Below are 10,574 nucleotides of genomic sequence, written 5' to 3'. Positions count from 1 at the left end.
TTGTTTCCAGTACAATTCAAGGCGCTTGTCATCAGCTTCAAATGGCACTGGGCCAAGCTACCTGCAGATTGCTTTTCCCTAAGGATATCCATCCATCCTACTAGGTCAAATAGGGTAGGCTTTAAAGACCTGGTTTTTCACACAAGCAGCTGGGAATTTAGAAGATGGCATAGTAGCATTGATTGGTGACAGGTTTTTGTTGTTTTCAATTTTTAATGTTTTAACTTTTTGAGTTTTTAGATTTTAAAATAATGTTAACTCTTTTAATTTTTGAATTTTTGACTGGGAGCTGCCCAGAGTTGGTTGATAGCTGGGTGGCTAAATAATGTTTTTAAACAAACAAATGTTTCCAGGATGAGAAAGACTGATTTCCAACAAATCTTTATTTTCAAGAATATAGAGACCAATGTCATGTCAGTAACGTAACCTGGCCTAAATACTGATGAAAAGGATCCAGAGAAGACCTTGCAACAATTATTCCTAAAAAAAGAAAAAAGAAAGAAATTTGGAAACTGAATGAAACTTATGGGGGTCCAAGGATGACCATTTGCGCAGGGGCAGACTACCGCCTTTTTCAAGACAGGGAACACCCCCTCCTGCAATGAATTGCTAACCACAGTTTGGAACCAACTATATGCCACTACAGTACCTAAGAGGGCTTTGCCAAACAGGAGACATGGGTCCAGATCACAAGGACTCTTCCCAGATAACTGAGCTTGTTCCAAGTTTTGACCAGGACCTCAGTAGCACCATGTACCAGAGCTTCAGGAAAATACTCAAGTTCCCTCTGAAACCTCATTGGTTCATCAATGGCCTGGGGTTAGCCAGTTGAATAGGCCCCAACTTCCAGCAGTGGAAGGCAATCATAGAGAAACCCTGGCATAAAAGGGGCATGATCTAACCATGGAAAGTGGCTGGTATTAGTATCCCCCGTCACTTTAGATTATCCCACAATCATCCTAATCTTACATGTGAACTCCTCTGAGAGTTGGGCCCTGAATAAGCTGGACCAGGTCTGTGATTGCTACAGTGCCCAAGGGTCACTGGGTCACCTCTGAGTTTGGGCCAAAGAAAAAGGGTTGAAATGCCACCACTATTATCACCACCTTGACCCAAGATTGGAGAATCCCACCAACAATCTGGCCATGGAGTAACGTACTCACACAGGGAGAAAGGTAAGCAAGCAGTTTTAAAAAAATAAAATCTCTGGACAGATTAAAAATATACTGTGTTTAGTTTACCATAAGGGAAGCAGCAGAGGGAACAATTGCTAAGGTCAAAGTTTATAATATTAAGTCCAGTGTTAAGTATTAGGGGAAAAAAACCTGAAAAAGTAATTTCTCTCAAACCTACAGTTGTCAGTGACGAAGTATCAACTCTAAAGTTCAAACACAATAAATTGCACTGACTGGGCGATATTTTATTGCATATATTAGCAGTTAAAAATAATAAATATTGCTACATGGACACAAGTTGGAAAGTTAAGATATCCCAATCCAATGGGATTTTCTTTTCATAAAACACTGCAGAAAACTATCCATCCTGCAGTCAAAAAGAAAAGATAAGGAGTCTTCATAGTCGTGGCTTTGTCGAATAAAATAACTTGAGACTGTATCCAACTTCTGTAAAACCCTGTTTGCAGATAGACTCCTGGCAACTTTGGCCGGCCACAACCGAAACCAAAGCTGCTGATCCCTACCAGATAGTACTTGGTGACATCTGGCAGATAGCATGCAAGAGGACCACCACTGTCTCCCTGGAACATAACACACCAAGAAGAAAATATCAGTGGAGGAAATTCTCAAATATTAGAGGGAAAGATATTATTATCCAACAAATTTACTTAATGCATGAAGCATACTTTGCTCAACCAGATTTTAAAATTGTAATTGGCTGATATGGCACAATCCACGTATGTATAAATATTAGCTTGGTTCATATGTTAAGCTGAGCCATGTATTATGGCTTACTGCATATTCTCAGCAAAAAAATTGTGAGCTACACCTTTCATGATTTGTCAGGGGAAAAATGTTTTTCTGTAAGATACCCCCTTCCTGGAAATGGAGGTAGTCTTGCCTTGGTTATACTGCAAAATGTCCAAGTCAGTCTCTCAACATCTGATTGTGGGAACTCCACATTTGTCCTTTTCCCCTCCCCAATCACGCTTTACCCAGTCGCTTTTTTCATAAGTACCTTTCCTTTCATCCTTGGTTCCCCTCCCTCGCATCCAACTGTCATCAAGATGGTCACACCCCGTATTCCAACTTGGTTGGGGTGATTCGATAGGTTGTTTTTCTATGGGGGTGGTTTCATGATTGCGGTTGTCTTTAGCTATCATGCCCTTCCCCTCCTTTTTGTCCTCTGCACTCCTATCTCGTATGTTGTAATCCGAGATCTTAGTCCGGGGGGGGAGTGGAGCTATGGTCCTCCTGGGCGTCACAACACCCCTTCCTTGCTCCCTTCCTCGTTCCGGTGCCTCTCGTTCCTGTGCGTGTACGGCAAAAGTCTTCAGAATCCATGGATGTTATTGGTATAGGGCACAGTAACCTGATCTCATTGGTTCCGCCCTCTCGCGCGCCTCTCCGTCTGGGCTCGTTCTTCTTCCCACTTTCTGGGGCATCCACAGGCTTGCTTCCATGCCCGGTGCCGTCTTATGAAAAAAGCGACTGGGTAAAGCGTGATTGGGGAGGGGAAAAGGACAAATGTGGATTAACACTCGAACCCGAAAGGGAGAATGAATTGAGAGATAGAGACAATCAGAGAGACAAAGAGCTTACATTACTTACCTCAGAATTCAAAGAAAAGAATAATGGTGAAGATATACACGTAGCCAGGAAGGACAGAAGGAAACGAACCACCGGAGCACAATTTAATCAATTGGGTCCGGTGACGAGATCGAGGAGCCGTGCGCAGACCTTGGCTTGCCTATAAAAATGACCCTCTCACCCTGGCGGCCCAGCCCTGATGATGCCGGCAGGTGACGGCGAAAGCTTGGCGTTTTTAAATTAAACTTTTATAGTTTTAATTCATACCTTGGTGTTCATTTTATTTTAGATATGAATATTCCCAGGGTTCATATTTTTAACGTTATTAACTTTATTTATATATATATATAAAGTTAGTGTGTGGTAAGATGGGCGGCCAATAAATTTTATAAACAAATAAAAGTGTTCTATAATTAAATTCTCTTTTACCTGGCAACCATCAATTCCTCCTTTTTCAGAGCCGGCACAAAGCATTTTCTCTTTCACCATCCCTGCATACCAATCATGTTTATTACAAGTTGATATTGGAATAATATCGACCTGTGCTTCTTGTAAAACATCTCTCTCTCTCTCTAAAATGAAAATTCAAAACAAAGCTGGAAGTACTCCTATGTCTGTTTCAGGTAAAAATGTAGAAATGTTGTGCAGAATATTCTTGGTGCTTCATAAGAATCTTAAAGCTAACATGAACCCTCCTTGTTTCCATCTAGTGACCCAGTCACTTGCCCAAAGAAAAGTTAAGAGATTCTTTCAGCATTTGGATATGAGATGAATTTTATGTGGCACTTAACGCAGTCAGTAGGTATAGAACAGGGGTAGGCAACCATGGCTCTTTTATGACTTGTGGACTTCAACTCCCAGAATTCCTGAGCCAGCATGGCTCAGCTTGGAAACCTCTCCCTTTCCCCTCAGCATGGCTGGCTCAGGAATTCTGGGAGTTGAAGTCCACGAGTCATAAAAGAGCCAAGGTTGCCTGCCTCTGGTATAGAGAAAAGTTACAATGCAATGCTAACTTTCTGCCAGACTTATTTCTCATTTTTTTTTCCAACAGGCAAACTTTTAACTGTTAGGCCAAAGTTGTCCAACTTTGGTAACTTTAAGACTTGTGGACTTCATCTCCCAGAATTCCTTGGCCAACAAGTCTTAAAGTTGCCAAGTTTGGACACTGCTGGTTTAGGCAGTATTGAGGTATAGTAGTGCAACTGACTGGAACCAATGTTAAGCAACTTGTCCTTCATAGCATCTATGGTTATACTTTGAGCTAAGTGATCAGCTAACTTCCCGAAGCAAGAAATATGTTATTGACATGCTCAAAGAAAAACAACATGGTTAAAGGTACATCAATTTTTAATGCAGATTCAGGTGATCCCTTCTCATGAAAGATAAAAACAGGTAAACTAACTGTAGAAAAATATGAGAATACAGATATTCTCTTCTTTCAATATTTATAACAGAAAGTTGATTCTGGCAGCAGAACCAATTTTCTGAATATAAAATTAATGGTTAAAAGGTTTGTAAAAAGCAGAGTAAATATATCCGTTCCTATGAAAAGACAAAACCACTTTAGACAGGAATGAAGTAGAGAAACAATGGAAAAAAATAGGACAGAATGATCGAGGAGTAGGATGATTATAGGGCATAAAGTTCACTAGCAATTCTTACATGGGCGTGACTAAGGAGGAGGCAGTTGTGTTCATGTGCCGTATGATACATTACCAAATTTATTCATTGTCCCAGGATAAAACCTGCAATAGGTGGGAGCATTGTTCCCCATTTGTTAAATGCTGTGCTGTTAAGCATATTCTGCTCAAAAGTTTGTGCAAAGAATTTTGGATAGACCATGCCTGGACCAACATGTTTGATTTGGACACAGAGCACATATTTCATCTCAACACAGACCTGGAACTGCAGGTCTTTTGTCCAAACATATATGTTGTAGGCAGAGATATCCCAGAATCAGGAGAATGTGGGAAGAGATAAAATCACCAGTGATGGATGCTAGACAAAGATATAGGAGAGGAAGGTATAGGAAGATGGAGAGAAAGGTAAGCGGACCGTTTGGATACATTTAGCAACACATTGACAGCAGTGCATGGCTTAGGAAAGTGTGAGATCTGGAGGAATGGCAGAAACATGTTTGGCATGCTGTGCTTGAATTAAAGCATGGTCGAACAACAGCACTTAAGTAAAGTCATGGGGAGGTGATGTAAAGGAAACAAGAGTTGATTTTGTACATAAGAAAGGAAGGGATGAGCCACCAAGAATTTGCAGGGAAAAATTGCATAGACCTATGAAAGAGGAGAATAATCCCACCTTGACGTTACTTAGTTTAAGATAGGGTAGAAATTCTTCTAGGCTTTCAAAATTCTGCTGTTCTACTTTACTACAATAAAAAAATATTTTTGGAATTCCTGCTGGGTCTGTTTCGGGACTTAGACTACCTCAAAGGGCTGACAAGGACAGGAAAATAATGGGAGAGGTGGGGCCACAGCAATGCAGAGCAGAAGGAGAGAGGGGCAAAATACTTCAGTCTTTTTAAGTACACCAGTCTTACCCTATTTAACCTACAAGAACCCTCTGAATTTCTCTAGTTTGTGTCTCGGTTCATTGGGAATGTGAGGCATGTGGCACAGATCGGCCAAACATCTGAGCAGTGAATTTCTTCCCGGCTAGGAATAAGACACATTTTGTGCAATCCCCCAAATATCACCCACCAATTAAGGGTTTCATCTGCACTTTGACTGAAGAGGACACCTCACCCAAAGAATGTCTAATTTGGTACCTCATTTCTGGATAATTTCCATCCACCACCAAAAAGGAACATTCAGGTTTAAATCCAACTTTCTCATTTTTAATAGACTATTGGGAAGAAAAATTTCACCTTTTTCTGTTGTCTGTCCCCATCCAGTTATAAAACAGGGCATCTCATCATTTAGAGTAACAGGAGCATCAGGTATACAAATGGGTTGGATATACTGATTGAATTTGATAGACTCCATCAGTTTGAACAAGACAATGTCATTCTCATAGGTAATCTTGTTAAAACTAGAATGCATAATGATAGCCCTGATCCGGCTCTTTTTAGTATGGACGTGGTATCTAGAAATATGATGCAATCCAACCACAGCTCTCCAAAACGAAGCGACCCTAGAACAGAATAAAACCCTCTGTAGAAATCAATGTGAGCCGACTGTAGAATTGTAGCTTCCTAGACTCCGAAACTTGCACACTTTTTCTTACCTTTTAAAAAATTATTTTTGTTAATCCTTTTTAGATACAGAGAAAGTGAACAAGCAAAGGGAAAAATAATAATTAATGCAGAGACAAAGTTGTTACTGAGAGTATACAGTTAGCGCTCAGTATGTCCTTGTTGGAAATTTAACTATAAAAAACAGAATACATTAAATTATTTTTACAATAAAAAAAAGGATTTTAGAGCTTTTTTAATCTCTGATCTGAGTGTCAAAGTCTTCACTATTTTGGCATTTAAGGATACCAGAAATGGATTAAACAAGAACAGAATTAAAAACATTGTAGGTAAATAAATTGCCTATATAATAATTATAATAATTGCAAATTGCAAATATTTGCAAATGTTCATGTATTTCTGATTTTGATTTCTGGGTCAAATTCTTTATCTAAATTCTCATTCCTTTTTATCTAGATGGGTTATCCCTGGCACTAATCATGGCAGTAGCAAGCTATGAGGAGGAAAAAAAGAAATGGGAAAGATGAAGAATAAAAAAGAAAGGAAGTTTAGCTTGATTTGGCCACATGGGAAAAAGGCAGAAGTTTCAGAGGTACATGGACTCTGGACTAATGAAGGCCTGGAACAATTTCCTTTCACGAGCACAATTTCAAAATCATCTAGCCATTCCTCCAATATGAATGAGAAGAAAACACCCATTATGTCATGCTAAAGCAGCGGTTCTCAACCTGTGGGTCGGGACCCCATTTGGGGTCGAACGACCATTTCACGGGGGTCGCCAAACAACGCAATCAGTCATTTTTCCCCCTTTTCCTTAGCTGTGCTACTCCCTTTTATTTTATTGGCTTTTGAAAGCCAATAGAATAGACTCTCTTGAATAGAGTCTAATTCTATTGGCTTTCAAAAGCCAACAGGAATTGCCCAGGCTGTCTCTGCCCTGCTGAGCCCGCCAAAGGTCCCATTCTGCAAACGGTGCAGCAAGTTGTCTGCAGCGAAGGCGAGCTGTCTGGAAGTTTCCACCCCTCCCTGCTGAGCAACTACTAAAAATGTAAGTAAAAGAGGGCCAGGGGTGGGAGGTGGGAGGCCGGCGGGCACAGGGAGGGTTGCTGGTGCACATGGGGCCCGGCGGGTGCCTTACCTCCCTTGGGCTGGGCCAGCTGGTGGCCCAGCTGGTGGTCAGCCTGCGCCATCTCTCCGCTTGCCAGCTACGCCTCGGCCGGCACAGGGGGCAGCACCACACATGCGCGGTGCTCCTGGGCAGGGAAAGTCCTCAACTTATGACCGGTTGGGTAGTCCTCGACTTATGACCAGTTGGGTAATCCTCGACTTATGACCGGTTGGGGTCACGGCATTAAAAAGGTTGAGAACCACTGTGCTAAAGGAAAATGTTTCACCTTATTCTAACTAGCAAAACATGATCATGACAGTCAGATCAGATCAAACCCAAGCTGCTGGCAATGACTCTAAAATGTTATTTTAAGAATCCCACTCTCATCTGAAATCTCTTAATGCTGGCTGAGGAATTCTGGGAGTTGAAGTCCATGAGTCATAAAAGGGCCGAGCTTGAAGACTCCTGATTCTTCAGCTTTCTCCAGACTATTTTTCTTTCAATGTTTTTCTGGCTGCTTTATCGTTCCCCACACATTTTGACTTTACTCAGCTGTAGTCTTACTATCTAATGCACTGATATCGCTTTTGTTCATACCTATTGTATGATAGAATTAACTAAACAAATAAACACCTAAACAAAAAATGCCTATTTAGCTAAGCTTTTTAATGTAATGCTTTGCAGAGCTATTTCTCACCTAATCTCATTGTGAACTGGTTTGGGATAATAAAAATTAATGTCAGCAACATATATTGTTCTAACACTAATATTTTATTACAAGTTCAAGAGGTCAAGATTGATTCAAAAATGTATTTCTAAATTCAATATAGGCTAACTAAGCTTTTTTTTTCTTCTATACTGATAAGAATAGTTTAAAATGGAAGACAATACATACGTCCATTCTTTAATGCAGTGTGCAGCTGTCAACACTGAGTTGTGATTAATTAATGATCCACCACATACATGAACAAATCCTTTACCGAAACGATAAAGTTCAAGACTAACTTGCCATGGCCATCCACCAAGCTGAGCATCATGCCCACCAACAATTCGTGTCCCTGTTACTATGTCATCCACAACTCTCCTTGTTCCGCAATCTAGGAGGCAAAAAAGACTTCCAACAGTGCATGTTTTAAGGATAAACTTCTTGATCAGCAATGGCATGTGTGCAATAGGCGCTAAGATGATGGTTGCGTACTATGGACACAGCCAGCCTTTATTTTAAACCAGAGACATGTCTGATGTTGTTGATAATATTCTGTTGATGAGGAGTGACATGATAGCAATATTCCAATATTTGAGGGGCTGCCACAAAGATGAGGGGGACAACTTATTTTCCAAAGCACCAGAAGGCAGGACAAAAAACAATGGATGAAAACTAATCAAGGCGAGAAGCAACCTGGAACTAAGGAGAAACTGCTTAACTGAGGGCAATTAACCAGTGGAACAACTTAATGTCAAAAGTTGTGGGTGCTTCATCACTCCAGGTTTTTAAGAAAAGACTGAACAGCCACCTGTCTGAAATGGAATAGGGTCTTCTGCTTGAGCAGGGAGTTGGATTAGAAGACCTTAACAGTCCCTTCCATCTCTATTCTGATTGATATGTGCAAAATACAGGCAGCTTGAAATGCACCTCCACTTCTCCCTCCCTCCCCGCGCATTCCTTATTTCAGATGTCTTTCTATTTAATCTCCCCACTCCCATATTCCTATACATATCCCTGCAAACATCCTTTTATCCGCCAGAGGTTCTGCTTCTTTTGGTCGGGAATCCGAACAAATCTCCAGGACACCCACTGCCACCCTGCCCAGGACAGCCTTTATAGCTGTTTGCAATGATCAGCTGCTTTCGAGGACGAAGAAGCCTCCCATTCAATCTTTTTAAAAGAGCCTATCAGCCTCGGCCCGTTCCCCACACTCCCAGCTTGCTGAGTTGCACCCATAGTCAGATTTGCACGCCGATAGCGAGGCTCTCTTGTAGGGAGAGGTTGCTGGGAGTTGTAGTTTTCCGGGGAAGACCTTAGGCGGCGCTCGTGCCTTTGGCGGCTTGAGGGCGGGAGTGGTTGGGTCGCGCTCCTTCGACGGCTGCCGCCGGCGTGGCGCACTGAGCTCTCTCAGGTGAAGAGGCGGCCTTACCGGTTGTAGGAATCACAGAGGACAAGGCTTTGGACGGGGATTCACTCAACAGGAAAAGCAGCGGAAATAAGGAAGAGAGCGGCGCGCCAAACCGCCTCTGCATCGTCGATCCGGACGAGAAAGGAAAAAAAAACCGCCCACCCGAGCTCCCTCCGTCCCGGCAGGAAGGATGCCCAACGGCGGGGAGGCGCCCGCGGACTCCGCCTGGAAGGGCCTTTGCGACGCAGCAACGGGAGGCCAGGTGGATAGAATGGAGGGGAGGGGGAAGAAGGAGGAGGAATCGCGATCACCACCCCCGCTGTCGGTTGGACGGACGCACACACCTACCTATCCATCTCTCTTCTGAAGTAGAAAGATAACTGACCACAAGCTTTCCATAATTGCCAGACGTAAGCAGCATACGGAGAACTGGAGAAATTTGCTCTTTACATCCTCCTTCAAGACGGCGGAGATTAACCAGTTTTTCCTCCTTGAGGTGGCCTTTAATCAGACCTGTCCAGTGGGAGTGATGGGAATTGTAAGCCAAGTATTCAGAGAGTAGATGGATGTGATGAACTTAACACGTTTGTAGAAAGAAAAATCTTCATCAGGGTCCAGTCCAAGCTGGGAATAAACAAAATGGAGACTACTTTAGAAAGAAGGTTGTAGTTTATTGAAGAGTGAAGCCAGACAGAAAGATGGCTCTAGGAAAACTGACCACATGTTGCTGGGAGTGGTGGGTTTTTATATCTTCTGGGGCTCTTGAGGTTGTTTCCTGTTCCTATTTGAGGCTTTGTATTTCCTGTGTCATGTACTTTGACTTGAGTCTGAGTGTGCCTTTCTGGTATTGGTGGGTTAATCCTATTATGTCCTCAAAAGTCATGTCTTTTAGATTTTGTGTGGGGTATGTAGGTTTGAACAAAACTCAGCACTTTTTCGTGTGGCTGTTGATAAAAACAGGATTGCCAACATGATCGCCAACGTCGGATAACGGATATGGCACAAGAAGAAGAATGTAGATTTAGAGGTCTTTGTCTTCCTAATCTCATAGCCTCTAGCTTCCTGGCCCCAACCTTCCTGAATTGATTATTACATCTGCATTTCTAAAAGCTGGTTTCTGCTGAATTTTCTGTCTAGGCAGGGGAGGGAGGAGTTTCTGCTTTTTAAAGATCTTCTCCATTATTCCTTTGGAGAAATATATTCTGCCTTTTTAATATTCTCCAAAATATTTCTTTCTCTGGATTCTTCCCACATGTTCAAGTGGCAGCTTATCTTCTAGTGCTACAAGTTCTTAGGGAATACAATCTAAACTAAACTGTCTTGGATATTGTTCATTGCTTCTGTACAGAATTTTCTTGAATCAGGACTTGCTGTCCATT

At 42.0% G+C, this 10,574-nt stretch overlaps 1 protein-coding gene across 1 annotated transcript; it reads right to left on the bottom strand.

The window, feature by feature from the left end:
* Window positions 1–1,513: 1,513 nt before the first annotated feature.
* On the bottom strand, window positions 1,514–9,887 carry LOC120311937 (transmembrane protease serine 12-like). Its single transcript, XM_039352039.1, has 5 exons — window positions 9,217–9,887; window positions 7,977–8,178; window positions 5,647–5,912; window positions 3,195–3,337; window positions 1,514–1,756 (listed from the first exon to the last, which is right to left on the bottom strand). Exons 1-5 carry the CDS (start codon window positions 9,317–9,319, stop codon window positions 1,514–1,516), a joined length of 957 nt encoding a protein of 318 aa, XP_039207973.1. The 5' UTR covers window positions 9,320–9,887.
* Between the last annotated feature and the right edge of the window lie 687 nt (window positions 9,888–10,574).

Source organism: Crotalus tigris, unplaced genomic scaffold (assembly GCF_016545835.1).
Source record: "Crotalus tigris isolate CLP2741 ecotype Arizona unplaced genomic scaffold, ASM1654583v1 scf7180000018397.643900, whole genome shotgun sequence".
Lineage (NCBI taxonomy): Eukaryota > Metazoa > Chordata > Lepidosauria > Squamata > Viperidae > Crotalus > Crotalus tigris.
The sequence above is the reverse complement of the archived record's forward strand: the minus strand, read 5'-3'. Positions and strand labels throughout refer to the sequence as shown.